Source organism: Doryrhamphus excisus, linkage group LG7 (genome assembly GCF_037039965.1).
Source record: "Doryrhamphus excisus strain RoL-2023G ecotype Guam linkage group LG7, RoL_Dexc_Guam_v1.1, whole genome shotgun sequence".
NCBI classification, from domain to species: domain Eukaryota; kingdom Metazoa; phylum Chordata; class Actinopteri; order Syngnathiformes; family Syngnathidae; genus Doryrhamphus; species Doryrhamphus excisus.
This window is the reverse complement of record NC_136363.1, coordinates 11,591,838-11,608,596: the sequence shown is the minus strand read 5'-3', so window position 1 is coordinate 11,608,596 and position 16,759 is coordinate 11,591,838. Positions and strand designations below refer to the sequence as shown.

Here is a 16,759-nt window from a genome sequence, read left to right as displayed (position 1 = left end):
AGGTGTACACAATAAAGCGTATTTCGTTGTTGTCATTTGAATGTCTAAAATCTGCAAACAACAAAATGTTGTGCTCAAATCAAATGCATCAAAGCCTGCACTGATCACAGGCCACTCAATCGATCACTTTTATTATGTGCAGTTTTAACTTTGATCAATTTAAAAATTATTATTAACACCCTTATTTCAATGGTCATGCAGTCTGATTGTCATCGACTGAGGACTTCATTTAAAATGAAGCTAATGATTTTATTGATCTGCAAATGTCTTATTACTGATACTAATAATAATCATACTACTAATAATAATGGTGATGACAAATCATTGAAGAGGCTCATTTTGCTGCTGACACTTGTCACTTGTTCTCGTTCCCCACTCTTCTGGCCCTCACGTGCCTCATGGCCGAAATCCACGCTCTCACTCACTCACAGACGCCGCTGTTGCTGCAAGCGATCGATCCCGCGTGTTAGAAAAGCCACGAGCACGCGCAGCTTGTCTCCGGAACGTTTCCTGCAAACGTCTTCTTGAAACTGCCGTTTCATGACACACGAGTTTTGTTGCGGTGGAAATGTGCTTCATGAAAAACCAAATATTTCACCTCCAAAGCTTAGCTTTTTCCTAATGACAATAATAATAAAAGTGGCTTTTTCAGATTTGTATGACTTATAAAACAATTCATTTTGCAGGGAAATATACAAATAAATAACAGAGAATGAGAAAGACTATTTTTATTTTCATCGTTTTAATGCAATTCATTGCATGAATAATACAAATAAATGTATAATAAATTGACCTGTTTTAAAGGTAATTTTTTTTGCGTAATTAGAATGGATAAATGTGGACTATAATATAACCAGGTAGATTGTATTAGATATACGTATAGTGTATACATTTTCCATGTAAAAACCCCAAAGCGGGCCAATATGTTGTTGTTGTGTCTGAAGCCGCGACATGATTAGTGTCTTTTAATTCCAGTCGATTGCCCTTTTCGCCGTCACCGACCCCAGGTCAAAGGTCAGCTGGCCGCTCTGACATTACGGCCTCTCATCACTCCCGACCCCATCCACCCTCGTAGGCCCCCCCTGGTCCCCCCAGGGGTGACCAGGCGACCCGGCTTGTTTTTAATCACACCCTGCTAAAGAAAAGTAGCTTCTCCTACGTTGAATGGTTGCCTAGACACCAAACACTTTATGTCATCGTGGACACTTTGGTGTCAACCCCACACCAAAGTACCGTATCTTACCAAGCAGCATTACTGCTCTTGCTGATACGGATGCTGTTGATCATGATTAGAACCTCAAAGTCATTATAGGAATATGAAAATAATATAAGCAACTATATTTTTATATTTTGAAATATATTTTCATACCCCCACAAATCTACTGAGGCATAGAAGCAACATAGAAAATCAATACACATATATTAATATACTGTTTTATCATTTACTGTATGTATTTATAACAAATATTGTTATATAATTATAATAATTATATTTGCTCCTTTTAGGCAAACTAAAAATATCTAGTTTTATAATGAAATCATTGGATTCTTATGTATTACAATTAATTATAACTACGGGCATATTTTTATTGATATAATTCTAATAATGTAGTCAATTTGCTCTTGCTAAAAATATAGCTCATTTTATTATTAAATAATTTTATTTGTATATTTGATCACAAATTTTAACTATTTTAATATAATAATTTATGTAGTGATTTTAGGATATGCTGAAATCATTGTATTAGTGTGTGTATACATACATATATATATGTGTGTATATTTTTTTTCATATTTTGTTATATTTCTATATTTGTAATAATTACTTTAGTCCTTTTAGGAAAGAAAACGTATTATAAAGACGGCTTATTTGTGAACACTGCAACAATATATAAATATAAGACAATGTAACACCAATCCCTTTTATTATGTTTAGTTAAATAAAAGTTACTATTATTAATTCTCATTCAAACTTTTTGCCCCCAAAGCCCACCTGGTTCCAAGAGGTAAATATAATAATATCCGAATACAAAACTAATATTTATGAAAACTGGTGATGCTAGCATGGCTCCAGTACTGATACCGATACCGATACCAGTACCGATAGCTAGCTTGTTTGACTACAGGAAAAAGAAAAAGTGACCCTTCTGTGGGGCCACTAATGGCTGTTATAGTCATTCTATGGATGTCACGTGTGTGTGTGTGTGTGTGTGTGTGTGTGTGTGAGAGTGTATTAGAAGGCGCATTTCAAGCTCGGCAATATGTGAGTGATTGTGTTTGCTGTCTTGTTTGTGGGTGTGTGTGAAGCTGCAGCCAGGTTGTTTAATAGCATCTCCTCCGTAGCTAATAAGGATCAGGAGTGTCCACCGCCTGATAAGAGAAGCCCCGCTGCCGCCGCCACCCCCACCGCCCCCTTCGCCATCACCTCCATCAGCATCAGCGTGGTCCACTGTGGGCAGAGAACTGATAACAGCTGTAAGTATGATGCTCCGAAAAAAAAAAAAAACACCTCCACCCTCATTCCTGTGAAGGTTTTATTTAAGATGAAGGCCGTCGTCATCACGGACAAGAAGATCCATGTTTGACTCCTGTCCCTGGTTGAATAACGGAACAGGGAAACAACACCGACGACTCCGGAATCGATTTCCAATAATCCCACATGGCCTGTCTGACGCCGGAGATGCTTTGGCGAGCAGGGATGCTCGGTGGCTGTCGGTGGGGAAGGGGGGGCGATGATAGCAGCTAATGAGATATTAACCCCCCAGTAATGAAGAAGCAGCACGTGATGAGTGCGTGAGGGCCGTCGACGGCGATCGATTGCTTCTGCCTTGATCAATAATGTTGTGGCGTGTTGCGCGGCGGTAACAACCGTCTTGACGGCAGATAAATCCAATTCATCACACACACACACACTCGGCTGTCGGTGGTGTCCAGCTGGTGTGGATGCGAGCGAGCGGCTCTGCCCCTAAGGTCAAAGGTCGGTGTCATCCCAGACGTCTGACCTCATCTACCAAGGGTTGACCTCTCTGGTCGTGTGTGTGTAGGATGAGGCATTAAAAATAGAGCGAAGGCCAAATGGAGGAAATAGCCGACATGTTTATTTCAAATAAAAACAAGACTTAGCGAGAATTTGAGTTGGAAAGGAAAACTCCAGTTTCAGTCTTTTGTGGTTATCATCTCTCCTCTCGCCACCCTTCAACCGGCCAAGTGTCACATGACCTTGACCTACAACCTCCCCCCAACACGTACACAGATGCTGGCGGACGCTCCGGTCTCACACACACACACACACACAATATCAGGAAACCTAAATAGACATGAATATTTTTTTTCCATCTTTTTTTTGATATTTGTGTTTGTTATTTAAAGAGAGTGAACCCAAAATAGGATGAATCATCTTTTTTGTGTGTCTGTGTTGTTTTTTTTTTTTACCAAGAGTCAAACCAAAACAGTCACGAATCATTTTCCACATTTTTTTTTTCTTACTATTTTTTGTAGGGGGGCGGGGGGGTTGGAGAGAGAGAAAGCTAAATTATCATGACGCATTTTCAGCTTTTTTTTAAAAACAATTTACAGTAAATCCAATTTGATATAAAAGAAATATGCCGATTTTTCATAATGTTATAATAATTTTTCTTTATATTAGATTTGACTTTTTTTCACTTTTTAAAATCCCTGTACGTTACTTTATTTTTATTTTTAAATGATTTCTGGAGAATATACACAGTAAATCATGAGCAGAAATATACATAGGTTGTTATTGTCATTGTATAAGTGAATAACTGACACATTGGATGCCGGAGGTAAAAGCTGTAAAGTAAAAATATGTAAACTTTTGAATCAAGATACTTTTGAAATGTTATATTCATTGCAGTAGGAGCGTTTTAAAAAGAGTTTGATTGTACGTGTTTGCAGTGATCGCTGTCAGCAAATGGCCTCCTCCCATCTCCTTGCATCCTTGCACGGCCGTCCTTTGGTCCCTCCGGTTCAAAGATGAAGGTGAGTGAGGTGGATGGAAGAGGGAGGTGAGGGAGGGGGGTGGGAGGATGAAAGCCGGGTGGAAATCCGTCTGGCCGAGCGAGCACTTGTTCTCCATCCCGCCCCCTTTTTTAGCCCCCCCGAAACATTCTTCGCCTGCTTGCGGCTCTCCTTCACCCCTTAATCTCTCGCTACTCTCCTGCATATGTTTCCTAATCCGGCCCGTGTGGGAGGCCCGCCGGCCCCCCCTTTCCCGCCTCCGTACGCCTCCTCCGTTGCCTTTTCTTTGCTCGGCTGTAACCTGCCGTGTTGCATCACTCCTCTTATTGACGGAGCCTCGGTACGCGCCTTTTTAAAAAATATTTCTTTTATTGTAAGAAAACTATGTGTACTTTGCAGTGTAATAATTAATTGCTGTACTCTCGGGTGATTTTCTTCCTGTGCCTTATTACAGCTGCTCGTGACGCACACACACACATGCACACACACACGCACGCTTACTCTGTCTTTTTGTCCCTGGCTTTGGCTCATCACTGAATGGAGCTTTTGTGCAGCCTTGTATAGGCACATGCCAAGTCAAGTTATTTCACAGCAGCTTCAATGGAATTACCCCACCCTGCTCCCCGAAATAATCTCCATTTGCTGGCACCCCCGCCCCAAACACAAAAAGAGTAGAGAATATTGTGATATAAACCTCCGTCATTTATCAGTGATTTAGAAGCGCGGACGTAAGACTCATTGATAAAAACACATGGAGGTCTCAGATTGTGCTGCGGTTGCGCTCGTGTTAGCTGACGCTCCTCCGTCGCTGCAAGAAACAAAACCCAAACGATAGCAGCTTGTACGCCGCTGCAGGGTCATCAGACAAATATGACATCTGTGCTCACTAAGTTAAATGTTCAGTATTTATCCGTGACAGTTTGACTGACATTGTGTTGCTTTTTGCCACCAACAAGTTTGTTGGTGAAACAGTGACAGTCAAACTGAAAAACTCGAGTCTCCGTGGATTACTTGTGAGTCTTTGGAGAGAATCAGTGAGTGAATCAGTGAAACTCCAGTCTTTCCGGAGCGCCCGTTAGTCAGATAACATTAGGTCTTCGTGTAGCACCGATGAGTCTTGAGTCTTAGTTGAGTGCCTGTGAATCATTCATTCATTCATTCATTTTCTACCGCTTTTCCTCACGAGGGGTGCTGGAACCTATCCCAGCTGTCTTCAGGCGAGAGGCGGGGTAGCCAATCACAGGGCACATATAGACAAACAACCATTCACACTCACATTCATACCTACGGACAATTTGGAGTCGCCAATTAACCTAGCATGTTTTTGGAATGTGGGAGGAAACCGGAGTACCCGGAGAAAACCCACGCATGCACGTGGAGAACATGCAAACGCCACACAGAGATGGCTGAGGGTGAATTGAACCCTGGTCTCCTACCTGTGAGGTCTGCGCTAACCACTCGACCGCCGTGCCACCCGCCTGTGAATCATTCATTCATTCATTCATTAATTTTCTACCGCTTTTCCTCACGAGCCTATCCTGGAGCCTATCCCAGCTGTCTTCGGGCGAGAGGCGGGGTACACCCTGGACTGGTGGCCAGCCAATCACAGGGCACATATAGACAAACAACCATGCACACTCACATTCATACCTATGGACAATTTGGAGTCACCAATTAACCTAGCATGTTTTTGGAATGTGGGAGGAAACCGGAGTACCCGGAGAAAACCCACGCGTGCACAGGGAGAACATACAACCTCCACACAGAGATGGCCGAGGGTGAATTGAACCCTGGTCTCCTACCTGTGAGGTCTGCACGCTAACCACTCGACCGCCGTGCAGCCTCCTTAAAACATTCATTCATTCATTTTCTACCGCTTATCCTCACGAGGGTTTGGGGGGGGCGCTGGAGCCTATCCCAGCTGTCTTCGGGCAAGAGGCGGGGTACACCCTGGACTGGTGGCCAGCCAATCACAGGGCACATATAGACAAACAACCATTCACACTCACATTCATACCTATGGACAATTTGGAGTGGCCAATTAACCTAGCATGTTTTTGGAATGTGGGAGGAAACCGGAGTCCCAGGAGAAAACCCACGCATGCATGGGGAGAACAAGCAAACTCCACACAGAGATGGCCGAGGGTGGAATTGAACCCTGGTCTCGCGCTAACTGCGCGCTAACTACTCCTGTAAATCAACGAAACATAAATCTTTGTCGAGTACCCATGAATCAGCGAAACCAGAAACCCCCTTCAGTCACCGCAACTCGAGTCTTCGTGGGGTACTCGTGAATCAGCGAAGGTTGAGTTTTCACAGGGTAACCTTGAGTCGGTGAACTTCAGGCCTTCTTTGAGTGCCCATGAGTCAATGAAACTTGAGTTTTGTCGAGTACCCTTAAACCTTCCAGTCTTCGTCAAGCCTACTTTTCCACTCCCCAGTGTGTACATCGTACATGAACACATCCCACATAGAAACCTAACCACAGTCGCCCAAGAAATGCCGTTATTTGGGCGTTTTACGCCTCACATCCTGCGTCTTCAGGCGTTCTTTTCCTCACGTGCGCTCATCACCGCGTGCGTCTGGGTGTCAGCGCCAAGTGTCATATCGATAGGTTAATAGGCGGCGTGTCAGATTCACTAACTCTCTGATTAGTTGACACTCCACTAATCCACACACCATCCTGAGTTATTGGCCCGACCCATTGATTTCCAGCTCGCCAGCCTCGCCGCCAGGAACCGCGGGGTCGTAAGCGAGCCTGCTGCTATCGATTGGCCTCGGAACAACCCCGGCGTCGTCTCTCTCTCTTTCTCACGTACACATACCATGCAAAAGTGTGTGTCCTGGTGTTATTATTTTGACACCGAAATGTTATTTTTAAGTGTAGTTAGGTTAGGGTCGGACCTTGGAGTTGATTGACAGGTGTGTGAAACCACGACAACCCTCACCTGAATGCTGACCACCGAATTAGGGGGAAAATGTTCTCTGCTGTCACGTTGAAAGACGGTGTTTAGATCCTAAACGGAGCAGTGGGCAGGGGGCAGGGGGGGGCTGCGCTTTCACGGTGGTTAAACATTTTTCTTCCTTCTTAATTGTTTTTACTCGGGCCATCGGCATCCCGATTAGGCGCCATTGATTTCCCTCCGCTAAGTTCATTGATTTCTACATTTCTCATTGATCCCTGCTTCTAAATCTGACCACACACGCTCAGTGTCTCTTCCTGTGTGTGTGTGTGTGTGTGTTCCTGAATAAGCATGTATTTGTCTTCCCATTATCCGTCCGCACCAGGGATGTCCAAATTTTCCACTTAGAGTTGCACATCTTTCTTCTGGTGGCTAACAAGCCACAAAAATCTAATAAAATGGGGGTTTTTGTGTTAGTTTGCACTGAACAGGAAGTCACTGTGTGCATGTTTTGATGTTGCGCAACACGTTTCTGGCTAGAGATAATGATGAAATTCACAGTACAGTCATCCCTCGTTTATCACGGTTAATTAGTTCCAGACCTGACCGTGATAAGTGAATTTCCACAGAGTAGAATGAAGTATTTATAAATGGAATAAAACCTGTTTACCTTCTAAATCTGCTTTTTCACAGTATTAGAGCCCTCTAGACATGAAATAACACCCCTATTGTCACTTTTACATTCGTATTACCCAATATAGTTGGCATAATAAGATATTAAATTAAAAAAAAGATCTCACGGACAATAAAAAAGGAGGTGCGGGCCACACTTTGGTGTCCACTAAGTCCATTTCCACAAGTACACTTCAACACTGTCAGTGGGCTGACTTGTCTTATAAGGTCACTGCTTGGTGTGTGTTTTTGGGGGGTGGGAGGGAATCCCACATTTAGTCATTTTCTGCACACTCCTCTTGATCGTGTTCTGCCATGGCCAGGAGAAGCTGCTCTGATCCTCTCAGTCTTTAAGGCTCTCCTATCACACACACACACACACACGGGTGGACAGACATGAGCAGTCGCACACGGCAGGTTACGGTGGCTTGCAAAGCTTCATCCATGTCATCAGCATTACCGCCGGCCTTGATGGGGCGTTTGTGCCGAGCTAAGCACTTTAGATTCCAAGAGGATGCGCTGGAGCAGGCCTTCACGCCTGTTACGACGTCTTTGCCCACATCTTTTTTTTTTTTATCCTTCCTCCGTGCCGTCTGGAATGTTCCGCTACCTTCACTTGTAAGTGCGCACACGAGCGTGCTGAGTGAAAGAGAACACGTTTAGAACACATTTTACTACATTTACTACGTTTTTCTACATTATAGTAATCCTTTGCTCTATCACGGATTTGCAAAAATATATTCAGTCATGCATTATGCTGTTTCGTGCTTGAATATGAACGCCTATTATTAGGATTACCTAGCCTATTTATGTACATGGTCCATATTTTTTGCCTAAATCAATTATTTTCAAGCATATACATAAATGGCAAAATGAAGTAAAACACAAATACAAGGTATTCAGAAGACGCATTCAAAGACATTTGATGATATGTAGTATTCTACGCTGGCTACCGCAACACCATCCATCCTCTATGCCGCTTATCCTCGCCAGGGTGGCGGGTAAGCTGGAACCTATCCCAGCTGTCTTTGGGCGAGAGACAGGGTACACCCTGGACAGCAACACACACATGCATAATTCTTATTTATGTCTCATGTGTCTTATTTTCTTTGCTGTATTTGGTAATAGGACTCGAAAGGTCAATGTACAGGTTGTGTGTCATTTTGTTTAATTCATTTACATTTTGTACTAAAAAATATGACTTAAATATGACTTAATTTCAGCTTTATGAATGCTAATTTGCGACTATCCACATACATTTTCTATTTGTTTTAAATCATAATTTTTCAAATTATTACATTTTTCTACATTTATTTTACTGGTAACTTTATCAATCATTTTTATTGAAAATATACCTTTTCTTCATTATAGAAAATGTTTAACTTTTGGATTTTTTTTGTTATTTTAAAGTTTTTTGGGGATATTAGGATTTATTTCTCAAAATATTTTAGTTTTTAATTTACAACGTAATTTGAAATATAAATTGAATCTTGTAATATTTGAGCGGTACAGAGAATGGATTGCGATATCTAATGTTTTTTGATGATAATAATAAAATTTTGACTTTATTTGCTCCATTTATGCTGCTTTGCTGAAATTCACTCATCACGTCTGGAAGCAATTGAACAGCGATAAAGGAAGGATCATATTGCATAACGTGCTAGTGACAGGAGTTAGCATAGCGTGCCTGCAGCTCCACTTAAGACAGCCGACTAGTTGAGACTGAAACAACAGCGCCTCTGCTGGCCACAGCCTAGTAGTACACTCCATTGAACTGCTCTCCGGTTCCTCTCACCTGCTTCAAGATGCGACTCATCAACAATCATTAACCACGGATCAATCAATTACTCAATCAATTACTCATCCACGCGCCAGCTAGCCAGCTGTGAGCGTGGAGGTGCACCGGCGATGCCATCGGCGGCGTATCGACATCCTGCGTCTTTTGGCTTGTTTACACGTTTTTGTCGCGGCGAGGAGTAATGGATATGTGGCAGCGGTATCGGCAGGGAGAGGAGCAACCTATTGACGATGTGTCACCATTGATTACTTAAGTCGGCGGGCTAGCAGGAGACGGCAATACCGCAACTGGAAAATGGTGTCAGGCTAAAAATAACCCCAGCATGTTGCCTTTACATAAAACAATAAAACAATACTTAAACGTTTTTGGGGTTTTTTTGGACTGTTGAAGTGCAGCAGGTCCTCTCCATGTGTTACGTGTGTGTGATTAGCTTGAAGCTTGCGTGTCGTTGCGGCGCGTGATATAATTGTACGTGGTTATTGATCGTTAACCCCCCCCCTCGACCCCCTCCTTTTAACAGCCACCCCGCACACATTATTGATGAGGGTGAATTTAATTCAACCACCTCGTTTGTCAACACGACACGGCCATTTAACAGTCAACTCTCTCACACACACACACACACACACCAGCAATGTCATTTTGGTTTTTATGGAATAAAAATTTCACTTTTGGGTTTAAAATAAAATAAAAAATTGGCCCCAGCATACCTGCAACCCTAGTGAGGATAAGTGGTATAGAAAATGGATGGCTTGAATGTGGACGCACTCTCATTTTATTTAATGTCTCCACTGTTTATTTGTGGCAGCCGACAGTATACAATCATTTACTGGTGGCGGCACTCCAAAATTGTACTTCTGTGTTAAAAAAAATATATACTTTTTGTTTATGTGTTAAGTTGAAAATGTATAATTAATTTAAATTCAATTTAATATGGAAAAAGTTGGATTCCTCCCCACCCTCATACATTTATTTAATTGTGGTGCCCCGCCACAGAACATTTGGACCGCCACAGAAATATTTGATGCAAAATTGTTTTTAAAATACAAATTTAAAATGTAATATAAATCTACCTGTTATGACAGCAAACTTCAGTGTTAGCAGTAGTAGTATTGGTAATCGTAGTATTGGTAGTAGTAGTAGTAGTAGTAGTAATGTGGTGTGTGTTAGTAGTGATGGTGTATGTCCAGCAGCAGGTTATAAAAAGAATGGATATTACCGGGGGTGGGGAGGGGTAAAGAACATATTGCTATTGATGAGGCCCGCCGTGCGTCATATTGCTCACCTCTCCTTCACGTCCACATGCACACACACACACACACGCACACACACACTCCCCAGCTGCGATGGATGCACAACACACACTATATTTTTCAAGAAATAATTGCTTTTGTCTGGAAGGAGTTGGGATGGGGGGAGCGGGCGATGAGGGGCTCCTCCGCACTCAGGCTTTTATCCGCAGAGGGGGGCTCTGGAGGGGCGGTCTGTCGCTTTGTCCGGCCTCTCCCACTCGCTGATTGGACGCACAAGTGTTGTGTTGGCGTGTGTGTGTGTGTGTGTGTGTGACGTACAGAGACGCACAAGCGGTCAGCTGTTTGATTATGCAGGTGAACCTGATGTGATGTAGCAGCACCCCTGGGTGTCACACACCAACTATCAGCGTTTAGAGTATTGATACTATAAAGCAGGGAGCCTGCCGGGGCCGCCATTGATCAATACCATATTAACACCTCGTCCTTTGTGGAGTGTGTGAGGAGTGGGGCCGCACGCCTGATTATTGACTGCCATATTTACAGTATGGATGAACGTGTTTATAAAAATCTTTACTGGCCGCAGTGATGAGCTGTATTACCTTTTCATGTCAACGCCCCTCTGACTGCCTGACATGCGTCGACATAAGCGGTTGTCGACAAAATTGACACTGAGCGTTGCATTTGATGGCACATTTATGTCTAAAAAATCTAAAATAATAATATATCTAAAAACACTATTTTGTTCGTCGCTATATTTAACACTGCCATGCTTTTATTTTGAGGTTTTCCTATGTCATATCTATATCTATGTCATATTTTCTCTTATTATGTCTACTGTATTGGGTAACAGGAATGTAACGGTGACTATAGGGATGTTGTGTCATGTCTGGAGTGCTCAACCAATGCTAACAAAATGTATACAGAAGGTCATAAACAGGTTTTCTATGTCTTATTTTAAAGTTTAGAGACACCTTTTCATTTAACAGCATGGGTGAGTGTCCCCAAACCTTTGACTGGGAGTCGGCACTTTTTAGGAAAATGAAGGAACTCAAGGAGACTTGATGATTTGGTCGACATAGACATAGGTTGTTGACGTAAACCGGACCAATTTATGCAGGTTCTACTGTACTGTTTTTCTTCTGGTGGCTAACAAGCCACAAAAATCTAATAAAATGGGGGCTTTTTGTTAGTTTGCACTGAACAGGAAGTCACTGTGTGCATGTTTTCATGTTATGCAACACGTTTCTGGCGAGCGATAATGATGAAATTCACTGTGCAGTCATCCCTTGTTTATCACGGTTAATTAGTTCCAGACCTGACCGTGATAAATGAATTTCCACAAAGCTGTCAAATTAGTAGTATTTTTTTAGAAATAGAATATTTTTGTAGTTGGAGCATAGAAAACCTGTTTATGACCTTCTAAGTACCTTTTTTAACATTATAAGAGCCCTCTGGACATGAAATAACACCCCTATAGTCACCTTTGCACTCTTTGCAACTAAAATAGTAGATATAATAAGAGACAATAAGACATAGAAAACATGTTAACCATTTTCTAAATTTTTTTTAACATCATTAAACATGGAATAACAAATAAATCGATAATAATAATAAATCGGTGTGATTGGTATCGGCCAAACTCACTAATGGATGATCGACATCAGACTCGGAGCATAAGACCCTTGATCAGAGCATCCCTAGTTATTCCAGATATGCTGTGGTCTGTAAAGCTTGTTCTTGTAATCATTGCATCATTGTCCTGGGCTGGGCTTGCCGGCCACCCCCGCCCCCCACCCCTATGCCCCCCATCTTTTTATATGCCAGATCAGCCCCTGTCTAAATATGTAAACATGAGAGCGAGAGAGAGAGAGAGAGGTGCACCTGCTGAAATATACATCAAACGTGTGTGAACGGGTGTGTGTGTGTGTGTGTGTTGCAAGGAGGCGATCGATGCTCTCCGGGCCGATGTGATGATGTGATTATTGGCTTCATTGTAATGATCACCGGATCAATTGGCTGGATCGACACATGCCTGGATGCTGTTATTATTAGTGTGTGTGTGAGATACAATAGAAGGCTATTGAAGAATAAAGTGTGTTTGTGGAAAAAAAAGCACCCAAAACCACATTTGGCCTTTCACCTCTGCATTATTGTGCAAATACACACACAAGCTAAAGTACCATTATGCATATCTGTGTGTGTGTGTGTGTGTGTGTGTGTGAGCGTGTGTGTGAGGGAGAGAGCGAGAGAGTGAGAGAGTAAAGGGGAGGGAGGACTGGAGGTGTAAAAGTGGGGGTGGGTGTCTCTTGTCTCTTGTATCCCGGCCGAGGCTCCTTGCAGCACCAGAGCGCGTCCAGGCTGCACGGCAACGGACGCCAACCACCGTACAGGGGGATCAAACATTGGGCGGTACACTGCGGAGCACAGCCAAAGAACGGACCTGCACCAGAGGACTGCGCATTGATGTGGATTTATTCATCCCACAAGGAGAAAGGATCCCGTTTCTTACTTTTTTAAACGTGATTATTAATGTGATTATTCAGCAGATACATGACTGCAAGCCCCCGGCAGCTGCCCGCCGCATTTATCAGCCAAACAAAAAGGACAGTCCGTCCCCATCCGGGTGGACCGGCAATGGCAGAGTCCTCTTTACGCGCACCCACCGGAGCTTAGTGGCTGAAGCGGCATGGATCTCACCTGGCGTCCTCACCTGCCGCCCGCCAGCCACGCTACAACCTGCTAGAAGAGACATGTGAGTCCTGGTCTCGCTCCGACAAAAACAACAACTTAGGAAAAGCCACACCAAAAACATCAAAGCTCTTTTTTTGTCAGAGTCCAGCACGAGTCCAGTCTAGGAAAAGCGTGAGAGGGAAGTAAAGAAGCGGAGAGCACAGTAACAAGAAAAGGACCGGAGCAGACCCCCGGCCCAGGTCCAGGTCGACAGAGGACCATGTTTGTCCCCCTGCCGGTCCCCTTCGTCTTTCAGAGAACTGCGTCCGACTTCAGCGCCTGGAGACTCAAGTCCTCGCTGGCTGCAAGGTCCAGCCCCGGTAACACCACTTTACTACATTCTCCTGTTTCTATTCAAGTTCGCACAGTTTTAATCTAATTAATCGCACTTTTCAAAGGAATTCGCCATGATTAATCACCATTTACATGCAACTATAGTAGGTGTAAAATATGCCCTTTCATACACCAAAGATAAAAGACATATATTTCTTTGTATCATCAGCTCTACGTGAATAACATCAACAATAATAATTAAGAAACATATAATGATATATTAATCATATAGAAATATGTATATATAATTATAATCATATAAATAATATAAAATACCAAATAACAATAAAGCTATTGTTTCTAATTTCTTTGTATTCACATGTTTTGAGTTTATTTACCGGAATTCTTAAACGAAATTGTACAGCTGCAGTAAGAGTTCTCCATATTTATAGTTACCTTTATTACCCAATATAGTAGATATAATAAGACATGGAGAACCTGTTTACCAATATTTTTTGACATAATTAGAGCCCTCTTGATATGAAATAACACCCCTATAGTCACCGTTACACTCCTATTACCCAATAAAGTACACATAATAAGTAGTAATATAATAACAAGACGCATTTTGAGCGTATTTTCCAGGATTTCCGAGCACACTTGGAGCATGCAGGAAAATTGTGTTTCCGCAGTTAGAAAGAATATCCATGTTTCTTTTGTCTTTCTGTTGATTTACACCAGAGATGTTCGGTGTGTCACTGAATGCATCTTGCATCTCACGGTGTCACGAGATCTCGCCACATTAAAATGTGATAAGATTTCTCGTTGGGCGCTAGGCCTGGGGCGATATTATATCAATGGAATTTCCCTGCTGTTGATGTGTTGAAGTCGGAATGAAGTTCGAACAGAGCATCAGACTGTGAGTCTGAGGGCATGCTACACTGAGCCACATGTGCGTTAAACTCAAAAACACAGCAGCAGTGGCAATATGTAGCGTTACCTTTCGCTAGCGGCATGAGGCATTGTGAGCTAGTTGCTAGCCGGCTACTCGCTAGCCGGTGTGATGTGGTGCGGTGTCACTACACCAATAACAGTGTTCTTGGGCGTAACACTGTTAATAACAATAATAATAACAATGTTGCTGTTGCTTGGTTCATATGCGTGTCACGATATGTAAATAGAGTTTTATAGGTGCTGTCTCTTTTTAGCTGTTTTTATATTTTTAGAACGCCCGGCTTGTGATACATTGAACTATATCCACTATATAATTGCTTTCTGTCAGTTTTCCTTTTTCATAAAATACAACAAAAATAGTAACCTCGTTTACACAGAACTAAGTCCAAAATCTACAAGAAAATACTGATCTTTAAACAAACTTTATAGATGAAAAATCCAACAATGAGTAAGTGAATGTGAACCAAATAAAAAAAAAATATTTTGATGTTGTTGCTTTTAAAGCCACTTCCAATATTTTTTGTTGTTGTCATGCTTGGAAGTCACGTTTGGAGTCGTCTGGGTATTTGCCCCCCTCCCTCCCCTTTCATTCCAACGTTCTCCCCTCTGTCCTCCAGGTTCATGGTCATCTATTGATTAGTGGATATTGATCCCGTGCTGGGAAAGGCAGAAAAATCATCTTCTTGTCATGTTGTAAGCATAATAAATAGCAGTTCAGGTTTGGATGATAGTCCACGTGCTGCTTTCGGCAAAGGGAGTTAGGGCTAATGGAAATATGTGTGTATGGCCATGCACTTCTTCCTCACCTGTGTCCTGTTTTTGAAGTGTTTAAACACACTATGTTGTTCCCAATGTGGTTTGTATGCATTGTGTGTGTGTGTGTGTGTGTGTAGCTGGAAGTGAAAGTGCTCTCCCCCACATCCACCCGCTCAGTCCCCATCCCCACTATGAGTCCACCAGTCCATCCAGGCAGAAACATCTAATGGCCGCCGTGGGGGTGGGACGGGGTGAGCGAGGCGTGGCGGGGGTAATTCCGCCTATCACCTTAAGTAGGTGTCAGCAGGGGAGAAAAATGGTGGAGGCTTTAATGAGAGAACGGCTTGTGGATGTTTGACCGGGGGGGGGGCACGTAATCACTGTTCGGGGGGGTTGAGGTGTGGGTGACTTTCTCTGTCAGTCCTTAAATAAATGAAAGTAAAAAATGGTAAGAGAGGGTAGAAGGTGCATGAAAGGTGACCAGTGAGGGATGATGAATAATGAATGAGATGCATCAGCTAATCATTTCATGTTTATTATCATGCTGGGCCATTCTTACAAGTATTAATTTGGGATTAATCACAGGGATTATGTGTGCACACCATTCAGGAGTTAATTCAAAACGTGTGTATTTCTCACTTTCATTTGGGGGACAAAAAAGGGGGCCTCTACTTCTCTCTGTTCAGTGTTGATGCTGTTTCGTGATGCATTCAAATAGGTTGCGATGATATGTATGATTGCACACTCGTCACTAGGTCTAAAGTTGGGTGATACACACAAGCACCAGACCTGTCACAGTCTTATTTATGTCTTATATGTATTATTTTCCCTTATTACGGCTACTATATTGATAAGAGGAGTGCACAGATGACTATAGGGGTGTTATTTCAACTTTCAAGAGCTCTAATAATGTTAAAAAGAGTATTTAAAAGGCTTTCTATGCTCGAACTATGAAAGCTTGGTGGAAATTCACGGTCGGTCTAATAGTAGTCAACAAATGTGCATATTTAAGCCATTTTTAAGCATAACAATGGCTAATTTAGGTCAAATACAAATATTCAAGTGATATGTTTGTAGTATTCTACACTTTATTGAGTTATTTCAAGATTTCCTTGATTATCATTGTGAAGTGCACTGCGTCATAGCGCCAGTCAACATGTAGCTAAATAGTAGGCTCGTGCAAACGCAGTAATACACGCACAGTCAAACCAATACCTCTCGTACGTGAACGTTATGGTCCGCCGCTTGTCTGGGATGTCACGCCATTGCCTTTGCTTTCGCTCGTCATTGCCGACACGTCGAGAGGAAGGCCGACGCTCATCCCTCCTCATCCCCGTCTCGTCTTTGTGTCTCAGCCTATCTCTCCCGAGAGCACACTATCTCTCGTTTCAGTGGACTCCAAAGCCCCCCTCTGGTAAAATATACACACCCTCTCTGCGTAC

The 16,759-nt window shown here is 42.7% G+C and overlaps 1 protein-coding gene across 1 annotated transcript in view; it reads left to right on the top strand.

The window, feature by feature from the left end:
• Positions 1 to 13,438: 13,438 nt before the first annotated feature.
• Positions 13,439 to 16,759, top strand: part of pou2f2a (POU class 2 homeobox 2a) — a 42,153-nt gene continuing 38,832 nt past the window's right edge. Inside the window, exon 1 of the mRNA XM_058047905.2 lies at positions 13,439 to 13,654. Coding sequence (XP_057903888.2) covers positions 13,555 to 13,654 — 100 coding nt within the window. The 5' untranslated portion in view covers positions 13,439 to 13,554. The remainder of the gene's footprint in view (positions 13,655 to 16,759) is intronic.